General features: G+C 34.3%; 1 protein-coding gene across 2 annotated transcripts; it reads right to left on the reverse strand.

Moving 5' to 3' along the window:
• Window positions 1-7,956: 7,956 nt before the first annotated feature.
• Window positions 7,957-17,608, reverse strand: LOC128189816 (protein moonraker-like). 2 transcript variants are annotated; one of them, XM_052861584.1, is made up of 19 exons: window positions 17,153-17,608; window positions 16,111-16,437; window positions 15,806-15,967; window positions 15,294-15,499; window positions 14,436-14,660; window positions 13,943-14,114; window positions 13,729-13,779; window positions 13,331-13,530; window positions 12,887-13,038; window positions 12,299-12,445; window positions 12,153-12,189; window positions 11,762-11,808; window positions 11,484-11,574; window positions 11,093-11,176; window positions 10,415-10,585; window positions 9,931-10,015; window positions 9,732-9,819; window positions 9,146-9,403; window positions 7,957-8,792 (listed from the first exon to the last, which is right to left on the reverse strand). In XM_052861584.1, the coding sequence occupies exons 1-19, from the start codon at window positions 17,319-17,321 to the stop codon at window positions 8,402-8,404; spliced, it is 3,063 nt and encodes a 1,020-aa protein (XP_052717544.1). In that variant the 5' UTR covers window positions 17,322-17,608; the 3' UTR covers window positions 7,957-8,401. The 2 variants fall into 2 exon arrangements, with proteins under 2 accessions (XP_052717544.1, XP_052717543.1); XM_052861583.1 differs by having other exon boundaries at window positions 11,484-11,577.
• Window positions 17,609-18,887: the final 1,279 nt, after the last annotated feature.

Here is an 18,887-nt window from a genome sequence, read left to right on the forward strand (position 1 = left end):
TTTGGGTAGGAAAAAAATACTGGGATCGCCAGCTTCGGAAATCGGAGCAAATGGAGCTAGAATTGCATGCAATGTCTCCCTTGAGAATTACAAAGATAATAAAGTACAAAGTGATGACACAGTTCCATTCTGCTATTGGGCCTATATCAATGTTTGTATTACCCTCTCTCTTTCTCTTTCTCGTTGATATCAGACGGCTCAATTTGAGTAATTGACAAGTAATTGGATGTCATATTACGTCATTTGTTGAGCGGGAGATGTCGTTGATTGTTACTGTGGGGAGATCAGCTATTAAGATAAATGTGATACCCTTTGTAAAAAAAAATGGGTTTTTTCTGTATTAAAATGAAAACGTTGGTCTGTGTGTCTACTATTTATGTAAGCGATTTTTTTTTTCAGACAAAACACCACTTTCTCACGAACAGGCTCTCACACACAGTAAGTTGGTACACTGTATTGGTATACACCTACATATACAGATACACACAATACAAATTATCTCAAGAAAAAGAAGAAAATTAAAAGCTACATTAATTATCATTGTGTTGATTAAATATTTATACAGGAAAGAGACAACTCCATGGTGACCATCTCTTTTTAAATATTAAATTATGCCAGCAGAATAACGTATATATGAGTAGTTTTACTCTATAATCATGTTTTGTATCATCATCATTCAATTTTTTAAAAATTGAATTCGGATAATTATTGGCAAAATTTAAAAAATGATAGAGGAAATTCGGACTGAAACATTTATATTTAGTGCCACTGCCATTCATTAACTGTATTTCATTTTTTTTTAAACGTTTAATTATTTGTGATATTTTCACAACTTGGAAAATCTCAACCGTATACTCTTACATCTAAAAAAAAAAAACCAATGGAGCAGGCCTATCAACTCAAAAAGTGCGCCATTGACCTGTTTTTGGAAGTAAAAACTACTTCTACAATCAAAGGTCTCCTTATTGACATGCAAAAGGTGGTATTTCATTATCATCAGTGGATTTTTTCTTATTCAGAGTAAACATAATCTAAATTAAGTTCTTGTACTAAATAGTTTTAATTTAATGTAGCTATATATAGATTCATATACTCACTGCCAAATGGATCGTTCTATCAAAATTGGACAGTAATGTGTATAACATGTTCATTATTCATATCATGTAATGCAGTAGTGATCCACTCGGTAATGTATGAAGTTGCATGTACAATATCTGGTGGTTGGACGACATTATGTCAACGTCAGGACATTTCCTTTAGGCTTAATAACAAAAATACTTATCAAACATTCATGTGAGGTGAAAATTTTCTGGGCCATAGCTATCAATTGAGATTATGCGATACTTCATCTAATATCGGGGAACTATGTACTAAGAGTAGCAAAACTATCATGCATGTGAAGTACATTGACACTTTTTATTTGACAATGTAATTTTGTTCAAAGTATAATGATCTGCATGTAATATTAATTTCGCATGGTGGTATTTTAGGATATGAAACATTTCGCCTAAGACCACAATGGGCCAATTAGTAACGACAAAGTATGCCTTCATCGGAATCTCTCTAACGATTTGGGTCAGGTGTTCATCATCTCTTTCATATAGAAATGCATAAAAACTCCAGAGCGCAGACAGGTTTTAAAAAGACATCTCTGGTTTATTGAGTTTAAGAAAAAAAGAAATGTTTTGTGGTAAATCCAGCAAGTTATTAAAACCGATCGAGACAGATAACAGCCAAATGGTTGTTATTGCCTACATTTTCCTTGGGACTGCCCTGTTCAGCCTCCGGGAGTCCTGGGACCCCCTGACGGTGGGTTACTTCTGTTTCATCACCCTCAGTACGATAGGATTCGGTGACGTGGTGCCATGTCATAGTCTGGAGCCAAGCGCATCACGTGCGCCCTCAGTCTCCTGTTTCATCCTCTAAAGTCACATGCAGGCGCTTTTTTATACTAACAGTAGGCTTATTTACTATTCTTTTACGATAGCATTGGTATTGTTTACAGTACATAAGCCTACTATTTGAAACCAGCGACTGTATCCACAAACCGCTCTTCTTCTGATAAAGAATCTGGGGGAATAAGCCGTTGCAAATGCCCACGACCTTCTCATACCTCTTATAAGAAGTAATAAACGTACTAGTTAACTGGGCATTTAAACGGTGGACTGTATTGTCCAAACAAGTTTAGATTTTTTAAAAAAAGCTTACCGTTTTTAGATCAAACCCTTAACAGCACTTGGTTATCAAAGACAGTTTATAAATGTCACCTTCCTCTACATAGCATGGCGAGTGGATTTATCCAAACATTTTTGTGTCATGTGTCGTTTAAGCCTGCGTGTCTAAAATTGAGAACTGCGTACCCGAGCTTGTAAGTTGAGATCGACTATAGGGTGAAAGAGATCTTAGGTAGAGTCGTAGACTTGTATTATTTTGATAAAATCAAAGTTATACCACTGCATTTATCTATCTAAGGTGCAAATAACTTTACCGATACTTAGGCATACTGCATCAATTTTATTTTACATTTTTGTATAAATATTTGAATAAACAATGCTAAAAAAAACCAAATAATTTCAATAGATTTTACAGAATGTTACTTTCAACTAGTTGGACCTGAAAACCAAAGGCTGAATTTCATTCATAGCAATTTGTATTGCTTTTTCGTTTTCTCACTTTTTAAGATTTGAAATCTACGAAATTTGTTAAGTCGTACGTGAAAAAGATCATCAGAAAATTATCTCCCTTGCGCCGAACAGTACATGTATTTCAACCAATGAAACAAATGTAAATTTTCACATCATGTATTTTCAACCAATCACAAAGGAAAGGAAGTGCACAACCCGGAGACAGTAAATTATTTCAACTCTTTATACCGTCTTCCAAGGAAGACGGTAATGAAAATGTCCAACAAGTTGCTGTCCTTTAAAAAAGGACTACAATACGTGGACCATTTGCATGTGTTTCCAACGAAAACGTGAATGTCTTAAGATTATCAGAGATTCCACCGACTCTAGCCCTCTGCTTTTAACCACTAAAGAAGGTGTTGCAAAACAATGGGACTATTCCCTAACGTGGAAAGGACCTTTAAACACTGTTAAATATCCGTATCGCTTGAGAGCCACATCTAAATATAGACACATTACGTAGACGACTATATTTACATAGCGAGTATGTTCCGTACGGAGGCGAAACAAACAAACATTTTACGCGCATTTCTATCGAACACGGCAGCCACCAAATACAGTCAGAAAGATAACCATATACATGTTTTCTGTATTCGAATGTTAACATATTTCAATTTTATATCTACTGTCCAGCGTGTTTAAAATATCATACTTGAGATACATGAATAAATCTTATTCTGGCTCCTCAAATCCGTCAGAGTTGTAATTATAATCATCATATGTTTCAATGTTTCTATGGTATCTAAAATCAGCACACCCGTTATTTCATATAAAGGATGGAAAATCTACTTTCTACATTGATGCATACTAAGTACAATGCTTTAAACTCTCTTGTTCAGAAGAAAATGTTTTTCAAGTTAATAACGGGGACTTCAATAACGGGGACAGTAATGTTAGAAAAATATATAAGCAGGCATGCACGATATTACATTATCAAGAGTTTAAAGAACTTTATTCTGACATTCTTAAATTATCTCTATACATTACCTTTCCATGCGATTATAAAAAAAAAAAATCGAACTTTTTCGGGATTCGAACCCAGTCAAAAATAGAAGACACGATAATAGTCTATTCTAACTGCGTTACCACTCGACTAATCTAGACATAAATTAAGTATGGAAAATTTAATACGTCGTTTTTAGACTTCAAAGGTATTAATGATTTTTTCCAAAAGTCAGATTTATTAAAAATATGCCTCTTTGAAACAAAAATCGGAAATGGCAGATTTCAAGAAATTGTCTTACTCTAAACGTTAAGATTAAATTAGTTTTGTTTCAAGGAGGCATTTTTTCACACTGATGAGGATTCCCCTTTTATATAGCATGAATTCTGCCATATTTGTCTGTATATCCATTTTTAAATTTATTTCATGGTCTTAAATAAGTTAGTACAAACTTCCCAAATAAAATTCTACACTGCTTTATGTACAACGTTGTATGGAAAAAAAATTTACATCGAATTTTTTAACTTTGATTTTTCTATTCTATCTGCAACACCTTTAGGGAAAATTAGCATAGGAACTGCAACACCTTCTTTGTACGTTGTATTACGTATACATGTATGTATAGCCCTGACTTTTGATCTCAGAATTTTAAGGGTTCATACTTCTAAAATAATTATGATCTATCTATGAATGAAGTTTGCATGCATAGTATCAGGCATTCGGTGAATTCTACTATTTGCGCACACATTACGATTCGCACTACTTTGTTAACTATGCAGTGACAGCTTTGTGTAAATTAAAAATTTCATATTTTGATGCATTTTTCTTGAGATTTAAACTTTTATACAGTGACATAATTATTCAATCATACTTAAATGCTTAAAAAAATTTAATCGGGAAGTTCTCTAGCCTCGCCTACTATAAAAGTAAAGTTAAGTTACATGTGTATTCGGAAAACAACAAAACATTGCAAATTATGCTATTTGATGCATGTTGTAGTTTCAGCATAACATTAACTTATCTCATAATATTGATAGTTCATATCACATGCCAATCATTTCTTTAAAAGGAATACTTTGTTTCTGTACTGTTTACCGACAACTTTACAATTACAGCGCCTTTGAACTTATGTGTGCATATGGCACGGAATCCGGATCCCGATTCAGATAAACGTGTGCTAGCCTGGTTCCCTGAGCTACCCACTACGCACAGGAACCAGGCTAGATCATGCGCAGGCTGAATTTTCCCCATAGCATCCGGTTTAACCTCACTTATATATTTTCTGCGTGGACCTCAGGGTCCACGCAAAAAGGCGTAACGGTGCTTAAATTTTATTGTATTTACATATACTTTAAACTGGCAAATTTGAAATGACAATCACGTACTCATTTAAAGAGTTTAAATACAAAAATGTTGATTACTTTCTAAAAATATTTTATTTACTAATTTACCTCAGTCATCATATACAACCCCTAAACAGGTCTAGGCAACCTCCGTTTTTGGAGGATAGATTGTATCCTCCAAAATTGGAGGATAGATGTTTGCGCCCCCTGGTGGATCTTTTCAGATGAAGGGCAATTAACTCTGTTTTTACAAAGGGAGTTAACTATGAATAAAATATAATTATTAGACAATAAAAATATCACCTTATTTAGCTATTAATAATTATATTTATTGATAATATTTCATAAATATTTAAGTTTAAATAATTGCAGGGCTGATTTTAAAGAAAAATATTTTATGTGAAGACTCTCACATTTTTTTCAATATTCAGGATAATTGATATCTATAAATGGTATCATTTTGATTAATAAAATTTAACAATGTCTTTTTGTGTGAAAGGATTAAATTTAAATGATACTTAATAACCTGTGAATTAATTAGAATAAGAGCTACAAAGTTCCTAAGGTATATGCAAACATTTACTTTGTACATATACAATATAGCAGATCAAGATATCTATTATGTGTCTCTAAACGTGAATGAACTCATTAATGTTTTAATGAGGAATAAACATCACTATTTTGTGATTTTTATTAAATGAAACAGATGTAAATAGTCTATGTCATTTGTAAAACTGAACACAGGAAGTACACACTTTCAAAGCATATTGTGAAAATACTATACATAGAATTTCAAATCGCCGCATACAATCATTAGTTTATTTCCTTAACTTTATTTCCCATATGGTCTGGTGCTTGCATTTTTTCATTAAAGATATGCACGGAGCCTTTGAAATATACCCATGCTATCCTCCAAAAATGGAGGATAATTTCACCCACAATGCAAAGTGACTTTCCATATATGGTAAAAATCAGCAGCCATCTTGAAATTGAGCTATCCTCCAAAAACGGAGGTTGCCTAGACCTGCTAAAGCAGGGGAGTCGATTCCACCATTTGTAGTAGTCGATTTTTTCCGGAATTTAGGTAACACCTTTTGTAGGTATCTATAGCAAGTTTTTCAACAACAAAAATGAGTGGCGTCGGAATCAAATTGAAAGGGGGGGGGCTAGACTTAGCTAAGTTAGCGCCCCCCACCCCCCATCCCCGGTTCCGACGCCTATGATATATACCACACGGAAGACAGCGGTAGTCAAACCACTAACGTATAACAAGGGGACTTGTTTTTCGTCACTGGTCATACTTTGTGTTGGTCATTGGTCCGAGTGGTCTATGTGTCTTCTGGTACAACTACTATACTTTTTCTTTCACAACAAAACACGCATTTGTAATGTGATTTTCCTGCCCATACAATTGGAAGTGAAATACATGCCTAGTTAATCGTTGAATTTTCATTAGGCGCACACTGTACGTTTGACTTAGCTTGTATTCTGCATTTTGAGCACAATTACATGCTTTTGTCCAGTGTATGTCCCTGTTGTGTTAACAAGACTCTCAGGGATTCAGAGATGGAACGTTTTATCTTGCCATTTAATAGTTTCTTGCATGCACAACAACCATCTGTTTACAATATGAAATCGTGCAATCTTAAAGAGAATAACATACATTTCATATTTTATAAAAGTAGTAGAAAACGCATATCAAATAATTTCAAGTTATTCTTAAGAAAAGAAAAATACATTTTAACAATGTATATTATAAAGTATAAAAAGAAAATTAAATTTTAACAATGTAAACAAAAAGATAAACAAAAAAAACCCCAAAACGCGTACGATTCGAACACCCACTTTTACAGTAACATTTGTTCAAAGAAATCCTCGCTAACCACTACACCACCGATTCGCTTGGCTAGAAGGTATAATATAGCTGATTCTATTGTTATCAGTATAACGCAAACAACTGGACTTAGCCATTTAAAGACCACTCTTAAAAATTAAAAGAAGAAAACTTACTTTTTACCATAGAGTGGGTTTTCGTGCCATTCTTTGGAAAATCGAATAAGATAGACGTTAATATGTGTTATCAATATTCGTTCTTTAAAAAATGGTACGATGACCCACTCTATGAAAAAATATAATTTGAACATCCGATTTCTATATCATTTTGTTGCCAAATTAGCATATAACTATTTTGTTGTCTTAATAACAATTAAATGTGAAGTTACTTTTTGTGGGTTATGGCAGCACTGAATGTATATGATTACATATGTTTAATAAATGTAACAAAAGTGAAATTTCTTAGAAAAAAAAAATGTAAGTTTTTTTAATGGACCTATGTGGTTTTTTGCCTCGGCTTATTCCCCAAGATTCTTTACCCAGAAAAAAACTTGGGAACTTGCGACTATATATCGCGCTCTCGAATGAAAAAAAAAACCCGCATATTGAAAGATAGATAGAAATATTCTTTATAACACCAGCACAGAATTTTTCTACAGCTATATGTCTATCAATGGTCTGTGAGAAGCGTAACAGGCAGTAATTGTTCGAATTTGGAAGGTGACCCCTTATTAGAACCGTTTTAACAAGAGCTTAGTTTTTCGGTGAAATGTTACCATCTATTTTGCTCGTAAAAAACCTCTTGAATGTAGACATCCGTTCTTCTAATCCGCTAAGAGAACCTCATTAATATTCATAGACTGTCGAAACCGGAAAGTTGCTCTGCTGTGTAAAATTGAGGCTGTTTCAGCGAAATATACATCCCTGGATGAAGTCGGACGAGTGTCATTGCGTTCAATGTTTTTATTTTTATTAGCCAACGAGTTCACCAGAAGTAGATACCGCCTTCATCAAATCGGATATCAGCTGTGCACTGACCAAGCTCGTGTTAAAACCGCTCTACCTCGTGTTTCAAACTGTTTGCATATCTATCAGATGCTACCAATAAGAGGCCCCATTTTACATTCATACGATCATTACATGAACACACAAGAAAATGTAATTTGTTTTTATTCTTCAATGACCTATGGCAATATTAACAAAATATCACAGACATTTAGCAAAGACTTTGCATTCTGATATCATTTGAATTCACAGGAACATACCAAGAAGAGAAATAAATATATTTTATACAATTCTAAATATTAAAGTAATGTGTAAACCTTTTCGACATGATTTTTTTTGCATTGATTTCATTGGTGTACCTTTTACAAAATCTACTAGCCAAGTACACGTAAAAGATTTCTGCAAACTACATATACCATGAATACACAGGAAGGCCTCATTAAGGAGAAAAAATATAACTCGGTGTGTATCAATGTATAGAAATTCATAAATGGTTAGATTTTACCTTTTATACACAAGCTGACACCTATCCATCTTACCAGCCGAATTAAAAGTATTAAAAACTATAATCTTGTAATCTACAATCATATGATTTAATCATCGTCCTCTTCTTCATAATCATCTTCATACTCCTCACTCTCCTCTTCTTCATCAGTGTCCTCCTTGTAATCACCCTCTTCAGTAACTTCATCAGATATTGTTAACTCATCTGGAGAAGCAGAGACTAGGTCGTCTTTTTCACTGAAAGCCACCATCTTGACTGCTGCATCAGGGGACGGAATTGGTGTGTACCCACCAGGGGAATGGACCGGGCTGTGGGGGAGAGAGCCCCCGGGGGTGAGGCCCGGGGAGGTCTGGGTGCTGTTAAGGGTGCTGTTGATCATAAACTCTGACTTGCAGACCTGGTTGACCACAGCTTCGTTGATGTCTTCCAATTCATCAGCAACCTCCCTCAAACATTCTTCGAATACTTGATCAGAAACCCTACAGTTAAATGAATATAAAATGCAGGTAAGTAATTCTTTTCTACCTACAAAGGAAATTCATATCATTTGAATTGATTGACGCAATGAAATTGTACATTGGTGAACAAAGTAGCATTTGAATAGTTTTGGTAGGGGGTGAGAATTAATGTCAAAATTTAAAATCGCCAAATTTGCTTTGTCACAGTGTATAATTTATTACACTGCTTAACTGTAAGTTACATGTAAAAGTTACATGAATAATGCAATAACTTTCCAAGCACTTTATGTTTTTATGAATTGGCAAAATATTCCTTGTGCAAAAATAAATTGATAATATTACATGTACTACACAATGTTGGGTTTGTTACTTACTCTTCCACTAATCTCCATGGATCAAACTTCCCTTGGATCTGATGGGAGGTTTTCCTCAAATGCCTTTCATATTTCTCCACATAATTGTGGATATTTTCCACCACGTTTTTGGCGAGAGTCAACTCCACAGGTTTACTGTGGTCCCGTTCATTACGGGCTCCCTCCTCCTCCTGGACAACACGACTCTCCGCAAATTTGGGCTCCGGTTTGAATTTAGTAAATATGATAGGCTGGTCTTCCACGTGTTCTTGTTGATATCTGAATATAGACAATCATCATAATGAAAATATGCCAAACTTGATCTTGAAAATAAATCATTAGAACGCAATGGTGCATTTTACATAAGAACTGATGACTTGAAACCAATTTAAGAATTGCTCATAAAATAGTCATCATTCATAAACTAATAAATTTGTCCTTGATGCGAGCAAAACATAACGACATTGAAAAAGGTATATGAATAAATTACTCATTATTATGCACATGTGCCAGAAGGATTCATTTTAAAGTAAATATTTATGACTTGATCAAGAGTTCTTTTGTCAAATGCAGCAAAGGTCTAAGATGTAAAGTAAGTAATACATACAAGTTCTTTTGGCCCATTATACTTGGTCCACTGTTCCTGGTAATTTCTATAGCAACTGGGGGGTTTGGTCTTGAGGCTTGAGATGAGGCTTAAAATAAAAGTATTTCCAATTACTTTTTTACAATTAACAAACTACATGTATTATAGATTAATTAATGATCGAGATAAAATTTACAAAACTTTTCTGAATTTTACAAACCTGGTTGTCTTCTGGATCTAAGATTTGATCCTGCTTCTTCAAACTCCAGAGTGGCCCAACGTCTTCGGATTTCAAATTGTTCTTGCTATCAAGATAAAACGCTTTGCTTAAAAACAAGTAACTTTTTTGACAGATGTGTTTTTCAACATACCAGTATTTTTTTTTTTGTAAAGAATAATTTGATTATTAAAAAATTTATCCTTCATATTTCTCAACGAGGCACATAATGAATTTCACAAAGTTAATTTTATGAAGAAAACAGAAAACTTGGAATATTGAAATAAAAGCTGACAGAAAGTCCAGTTTAACAAAGCAAAACATCAATAAACGTGAAATTCGATGTAATTTAAATATTAATATATAACAAATTTGAGAGTAAAAACATCCCTCAAGTTCAGTTTCTATCAATTTGATAGCTCCAGGAAGGATTATACAAAAGTCTACAAAAGAATGAATTCTGAGCCCCTGAGTGATGACTACAGACCTCCATTTGTTCGAGCCTCTGGAACACATTCTCCAGGGTCGGGTTGTCCTGCAACCTGATGGCCTCGCGCTCGGCTCGCTCCATCATCTCGAGATTCTCCATCTCGGCAGCAGTGTCTCGTATGATGTCATCCAAAATCATCTCTGCCAAAATGTCTCCATTAGCCTCAACCTGGGAACACAAAGAGATTTATATCCAGTCTTGTATATTTTTTGAGTGTGCTGCAATTTCTTAAGGAAACAAACAAAACAACATCTACATTTAAAAGATGCAGTACCAAGGAGTAAATCAAAATTGCATTTTTTAAAATGATAACATGTAGATAATATAAAATGTAAAAGTTGATTTAAATTGAAAAGGGCAGATATGATATACTGAAAGATATGGGTTAAATTAATAAAATAATATATGAGAGACAAACAATTTCCCCATGTTTTACAAAGCAAAAATGTCCTGAAAAGTAATTTCTAAAAGTTGAACAAATTTCATAACATAATTAATTCTGTAACTGATGTACATAATTTTACTAATGATTACTGACCTTAAAAATTATGAATCACATTAGTGTTTTTCATAATTATTATAAATTTTTTTAAAATGAGTTTTACGAAATTAATGAATATTTAACTAATTATACACAAGGGTAAAAAACAAAGTATGGATGGAATACAAACTCACATTGTTGTAGGCTTTGTCTGCAAACTTCTGTCTGACAGAGACATCCTTAGCTGCCAGTAACCGCTCCTGTCTCGCTGCCATTTTCTTTGAAATAAAAATTTTTGCCTTTTAAACAATAGCTCTTCTAAGATCAGTGCAACTTTACCACCCTCTAATCATATCGAATTTCTCCCCCACAAAGAAGAGATAGTCTATGATTATTGAAGTCTTATCATTTTAAGTGATATATTTGACTGCAGCCTACTCCTAGACACAGAACCAGGCGGCCTACTCCTAGACATGGAACTAATTAATTTTTACACTGTAAATGTAGATTCACTGAAAAGTTCTTCCCTTATTATACTAATTGATAAATCTTTATGTAAGTACAGAAATAAGTCTTCATTCTAACCTCGGCCTTTTCTAGCAGTGGCTTCAACCTCATCCTGATCGCCATCTCTGCCTCGTTGACCAATCCCTCTGGAGACCTACTGAACTGTCTCCTGCTAATGAATTACAAGCAAAACTTATTTTACAAATACATTTATACATGTAGAGGTTGAGCTATTTAAATTTTCTGGAATTTAGATGCCATTCTTTTATCTATTCTTATCTTTACATCTTTTATTTATACCTTAAACACTTATCATACAATATAGTGATTTTATAGCAGAGTATCTATAGCCTTACCTCTGTCTTGTGGGAGATCTCCCTCTGTTCTGTAACTCTGTCATGGACTGTAAGTTGTAATAATAACAAGAATGTATCCCAGAGATAGAGTCTGCTTAAAATTAATGTTCATCGACCATATTTACACTTATTTTTATAATGACTTTTCAAAAGAAATCTTCATTGTCAAACTTTGAAATGCACACTTCAGCATACTATGCAGTAAAAATTTTGGCAGTCCGTTAACATTTGGCAAAGGAGACCAATTAAAAGTTATCTCTCCTGTCTAACAGCCATTTAACTTCAATCTCTTTTGAACCTTAAACATGTATCAGTTAAATTAAATTTGCATGTACATGTATTTATGGCTTAATAAATGTGTTGAAAAAATTTATTTGGAGTTTTAGCTCACCTGGTTTGGACTAGCGAATGATCCAATATACAGGTTTCTAAATAACAGAGAAAACAGGAACAAGTTACAAACCGTTCATCATATATGTATTAAAATATCGAAAATAATAGAATAAAATTCGTCATCAAGAATTGCCCTTTACTCACTGTACGATGCTTTCATCCATGTCCTGTGAGAGGATATTGCGCCGTGCACTCTGCGGACTTTGTGATCTGGTTCTCCGATTGGTCGGAGTTTTACCGCCTGGTTTCCAGGCTCCATATAAAAGACTGTCTGGACTGACTTTGTTTCCCCTAAGAACAAGTTCATTCACATACAGCAATATACTATAAACCAATCTTATTTGCAACAACTTTTTATTATGCAATTTCCCAGTAATAAACTGGTTCCTGAGCGTGACAGTTGAGATAAAAGATTGCTTTCAGTATTCCACATCTAGGAATGTAAAACTCAAATGAGAAATTATAAATATCATTATAAATAACACAAAAGATATACATGTACTGTAGATTCCTTATTTTACGCGAGTACTTAATTCCGCAATTCAACCGATTTGCATCAAATCGCAAGAATATAAAATAACGAACACCGAATCGTTAGCATAGTTTCATTTAGTTTTTACATGTCTGAAAAATAAAAGCAAGATTTTAAATTCCGTGAGGTGTGCTTCTCACAATTTTACGCGAATATTAATTCCTCGTGTTTAATTAAGAATCTACAGTAATAAATTTTACCTAGGTGATGGAGGGGCTGAGAATGACCTCTCTAGGACCGTGCCTTGGTAGTAAGGGGTGGACACTTTTAGCTGTGAAGCCACGGTGGGATCAGCGTAGTGCGTTTCTGGTACAGACTTAACCACTGGCTTCTGAGCTTTATCTCGCTTTGCCTGCAAAAACTGAATCAAATTAATATTTGCATAAAAGGTTTAAAATCTACGAAAACATGGCCTTCTTTCCAATTAAAATTACAGTCAACCTTTTCTATCTTGAACATTGAGCATGAATAACATAGATACATGTAAGTCAAAGTGAGCTGGAAGTACCAACTTCTCGCTGTTTTTACATCTATATGAGTATATTTTTTTTAATTGGTTCAGTAATGTTCAAAATAAGTTTGTATAAAATTAACAATACAAAAAGGATTCTTTCATCTAATATTACCTGATATAGTAAGTCTACCTGTAATTTTCCAGGGATGATCAGACTCTTTTTCTGGGCTGCCTGTGGTTTGCCCATTGGAATATCCCAGGCCAGTCCAACACTGCTGGTTTGTTTACCTTCCTGCATAAATCCAGATCCCCCTCTCTGTTTTTCGCCCTGCATCAAAGCTGCTATACCTGCTTGGAGGGTAGCCCTTCTCTCCGGAGTAAGGTTTCTCCCTACAAAAATAATGGTCTATGGATGTCAAACACTTATGTTCTCTCTCTCTCTCTCTCTCTCTCTCTCTCTCTCTCTCTCTCTCTCTCTCTCTCTCTTGGAGGACACAACATCAAATTAGTTACTGCTAAGCATGACATATCAATGAACACTAAAATAGATGCTCCAAACTTTTATAAGCATCTTATATAATCTGTTACCTGATGGAGCTTTCTTTGTCACCTTAGATGGTTTTCTTGCTATCAGCACTCCTATGAAAAAAAACCCAGATCAAATAAAAATTATGAAAGAGTTCCTTTCAACTAAATCGAAACTTCTCCTCCTATTGCACTCTTATTTCACATGTACACTGAACTATATGTTGCACATGTATACAGGCATTTTGAATAAAATGCGCTGCTAGAAAGCTGATACCTTTACTCGCTCGATTTTCTTTGCCCTTGTATGACACAAATGCTGGCTTCGTTTGTTTGACAGCCTTGGGGACTTCAAATGGGGGTCTGGAAGGAGATTTCTGGCGAGCCACACTGTCAGATTTGGCAGAGGCAGCTATCTGGATTTCTGAGCACCATGCCTTGTTCAGATCCTATCAAATAAAACAAAACCAAAGATGCTACACAGCTAGACTGAAATATTGCAATTATCTTCTACGTGCTGATATCTTTGTTTATATTACAGTTGTATTTGCAATCATAATCATCTCACTTTAAATCTTTTCAAATCAAATTCCTTCTGCTTTTAGAAAGATATTTCTAATCTGGTTGATAAAACAAAATATGTATCGATCTTATCTCCTCATAAAAACACATATGAGCAGCTTCCAACTAATAAAATAACATTATCACATATCATACAATAAAAAAATACAAACAATTTTACAGTTCCTATCAAGTATTTCACTACTCACATCCACTCTGTCGAGCATGGACAGCAGATCCTGGTGGACACTGGACTTGTCCTCGGCATTGAGCTGAGTACTGAGCAGTGACATCTGTCTGATCAGGAGGGCGAGCTCCTGGTAGCTGGCCGGGAGTCCCCGGTGTAGGTCAGTGAACGGCAGGCTGTTAACGAAGGACTGGATCGCCCTCACCGCTCCGCGATGGGCCGCAGCCAAACGGGCCAGGATCTGACTCTGTAAATGTCAACAACAAATATATTGTAGATACCTTATTTTCTGTGAGTAATTAAATTTGCTATTCTGTCTTTTTGTTTCTAATTGCAATGCAGGAATGTAAAACAGAAAGCATCAAACTTTTCATATAATTTTTATTTAGTTCATAACTACCCAAAAAATGAGATTTTAAAATCTGTGAGGGTTGCTTGTTTCAATTTAACGTGTATATTCATTCCTCACTTTTAATTAGAAATTCACAGTGCTTAATAGTTCATATTCAAAAATACATGTATTTCTTATATTCGTAATGCAGGGCTTTCAATAATTTCGAAATGAAGAAGTGAATTACCCATTTGAAGAATTTTTTTTTTCATTTCTGATAGAGGATATCATGTGTACCATTTATGTAATTTATTATTAACATCCATCTCACGAATTCACTTATTAACATTCATTTAGAATTTCACTGGCAACAAATATTTTTCAAAGAGAAATATTGCACAAAAAAATAATCATCTCATAATTGAAAAGGGGAATAACTCAATTTCCTTTTCCAACTTGAAATGGAATGGATAAATATACCGGTAAATCTGTCAATAAGAGAGCATAAGGCCAAATCTGACTGTGTTCAAATAATGTAATTGGACTAACCTTCTTGGTGTGCTTCAATTTGTCAGCATCACCTCTGATGAGCTGGCTCTGTACCTCACGGACCTGCTGACGCAGAACGTACAACTGCCGAGCGGCGCGAGTCTGAATCTCGTCATTCCGTGCCTGCTTCCGGTCACTGTCTTCCTCTTCAGGGAGATAACCCTTCCTCTTTTTGGACATGTGTTGTAGAAAATCCATAGATTGCTCTGAATAAGAAAATTGTAAAACATTTATAGCCTCCTTTTTTTCAAGTAAACCTAATTGTAAGCTTCCATGCATTTAATAACATGATATTTTATATCAAAACATAATATTTTATATCAAAACATAAATTTAACTTATAATTGAAAAAGATAATGTACAATTATGATAAATATTAAATAGATTCACATACATGTAAAATGTAATAAATAAAATTCAGTGACATATTATACACTTTGGTAAATCTTTAAAACAATGGCAGACTGGTCTAGTATTCAAATATCAAAAGAGAATTAACTGTGATTGTTTACCTCTAAGAGCTCTCTGCTCAATGACCTGGATTTGCTGTAGGTAGGATTCCATCTCTCTCTGAAGCCTCTCTATCTCTTTGGCAGGTTGATCACTAGGGGGAAGCTTGCGTACTGGATAAATCTTGAGGTCTGTATCTTTTGAAGGTGGAGAATTTGAGGATACTTTAAAACAAAACAAGTTATCAGAAACTAAAATGCCAATTATACTATCAATTGGAACAATTTTAAAAGTACCTATATATCTGATGAAGTATCCAACGAACATTAAGTAATACATGTACATGTATGTCAAAATAAATATTGACCTGGAAAATTTGGATCAGGTACTCTTTCTCCGAGCCGAGGTCCTCTAGGAGGGGTCTGAGTCCGGGCTTCCCGTGGTTGTCGGTTTCTGTCATGCTCTCTCACAGTTAGAACTCGCTTCTCTCGTTTGGGATCCCTGCTTCGTTGGTTCTTGCTCCAGAACTTCTGACCTGGTATCACTCTAGTTCTTGAGGACTTTGGAGATGGAGATCTGCTCCTTGGCTGGAGCGCCTGCATTCTCTCTTGTTCTCTTTGTTTCTTAATGTCTCTCTGGGCCAACTTCATGGCCATTTCCATTCTATCACTTGACAAGGAACTTGAGTTAACTTCTGCAATAATTTTTCAAATTGTTTAATTCAAATGATAATGTAGCAAATTTATTCTCAGTACAACCGGTAATTAATATTTGGATCATAAAGTGTTATCTCTACTTCTTATTAATTTTCCATGCTTACTGCTAGCCTTATTTATCTATATATGAGATCCCTGATTAATTTTTTAATTATAGTGATAATCAGTTAATAATAATAATGATTATTAATATTATGTATTGCCTCCCCATGCTGAAGAGGTATAATTTTCACTCCCCACACTGAGGAGGTACAGTTTCCTATAAAAGTAGGCAAAATCAGCTAGTTGGAGCAGTGAAGGCAGTGTATTAGAGAGAGTAGTAGAAGCAGTAGATAACAAATAGGTTGACACTTTGGGATTTATACATGTACAAGATATTCTTATGTGGATTGTTTCTTACGTGAATTGTGTGGATTATTTCTTATGTGATGTATAGACTGTGTGTAGATATGTAAATAACTTAGTAATTTTTTTTCACTGACTATAGGAGCATAGGAGGATTTCATATATTCACTTGGACTAAAATGTTAAATGTGTTGTAACTTGGCAATGTGCAGTCCGCATGCAAGGCTGAGAACTGCGCTACAATAATTATTCTATAAAAAAATAACACATATCTGCAACTGTGAAATTGTTACTGGCATTTTCATTTTTTAAAAATTGACTGAGTAATTTTATTGCCAATATCATTACCTCGAGTAACATAAGAGGCATTCTGTCGAGAAGGGAACGCTGGAAATGCTTGTTGTCCTGATGACTTTTCTATGACAATGGCTCCTGGTCGGTGGTGGCGATAAGATAAATTTTCGGTATATGTTGGTACGCCTGTATTAAACTGCAATTGGTTTTGGTGAAACGCCATTATGCAAGATATATACAAAACCCGTCAATGTGTGTATCAATCCAGAGACCTGTAATTTGCAAGTTCGAACATGTTGTAAGGCCGAGATGTTGGTGCTGTAAGAGATTTTAACAATTTCTATCCACAGACAAGTTGATAAATGGGAAGAATATAATATATAACAAGTATTATTTAAATATCATCAAAGAATTCCATGTTGCACGTGTTTCAGGAGCTGCTAATTCTGAATAATTTGTTTTCAAAATCAAATTTCTGACGCTTCCCAGTAAACACAGTATGATTTCGAACCCGACCGAATTTTGAGGGGCGCATCGATTTACCCGAAAGGACCTTAAAAATACACAAAAGAACGCAATAACCCAAACGAATTCGAGAGAAACCAAAACGGAGCATTAAACGATATCAATGACTATTTATAGTTTACCTTTTTGTATATTTATTTTATTATTTATACATATTTAAGAAGATATGATACTGATTTTATAAAAATACACATTTTTATACGATAACTTACAGGGAGATCTTTATCCATCGTAAAAATGTGAGTTTTAATTACTTCCACATAAAAAAATTCATAATATATGGGTTTTGATTAAATTAAATGATAAAAAAAATTGATTACTAAAAATTATAAGGAAACTGAGTTACTGCTGATGTAGCGTTTAACATATACATTGTGCATTAATTTTTTAATGTTAAAATATAATGTTAATAAATGTTTTGTAAACGCGAGATTCTCCGGATCCGATCGGGAGGGGTTTGGACCACACCTACTTCCCCATCCCCATCCCGTGCTCCGTGATATCTTTATTAAAATGCCATACATTAAAAACAAGAAGCCCGTGGGCCTTATCGTTTACATGAGCAACAAAAGCCATGACAAAATCAGCTTTATTATGGAGTCATATATACAAAATATAAAGAGTAGATAGATCCTGTAGAGAAAGGTTTTCAAAATTTTTACCAGATATTCCTAAGTTACCGGTAAACGTAAGTTTTACGTACTCTTTCGTAACAGGATAATTTCATAGTCATATCACATATTAAGCAACGAGTTCTCATTTTATGTTATGAATATGATCGAGTCGGGGAATGTTTTCTTTTTTCTTGGAATCTAAAGCGCTTACATTTACAATATCAAAATTGAATAAAATGAAATCGTCGTCATTCTTTTCCGGTTCCGGTTCAATAATTTCCAGTTCGTTATGGTTGATGTATAAATTACGTTAATTGTCATTAAAATTCAAGTCATGATGACAGGATGAGCCTGTGTTATCTATCCAACTGAATGATAACTGGAATGTCGGTGAATGTTAGGGTGACTAATTAGCATAGCTACGTCTGATTGCATGTAGACATCTAATATATATAATATCAATTTAAAATATCATTAGTTCGTGAAAATTAATCAAAATGAACCACAATCGATGAATGATGATGATTTCAACGAACGAAGTCCATTCCATGTAAATCAAAAAGATGCAGAAAATTGCAATTTGTTTTTGTTTCTAAATTGTAACCTTTCCGTGAAAATCATCAAAATTGTTGCAGAAAGTTGCAATTAAA

This window comes from Crassostrea angulata, chromosome 6, assembly GCF_025612915.1.
Source record: "Crassostrea angulata isolate pt1a10 chromosome 6, ASM2561291v2, whole genome shotgun sequence".
Lineage (NCBI taxonomy): Eukaryota > Metazoa > Mollusca > Bivalvia > Ostreida > Ostreidae > Magallana > Magallana angulata.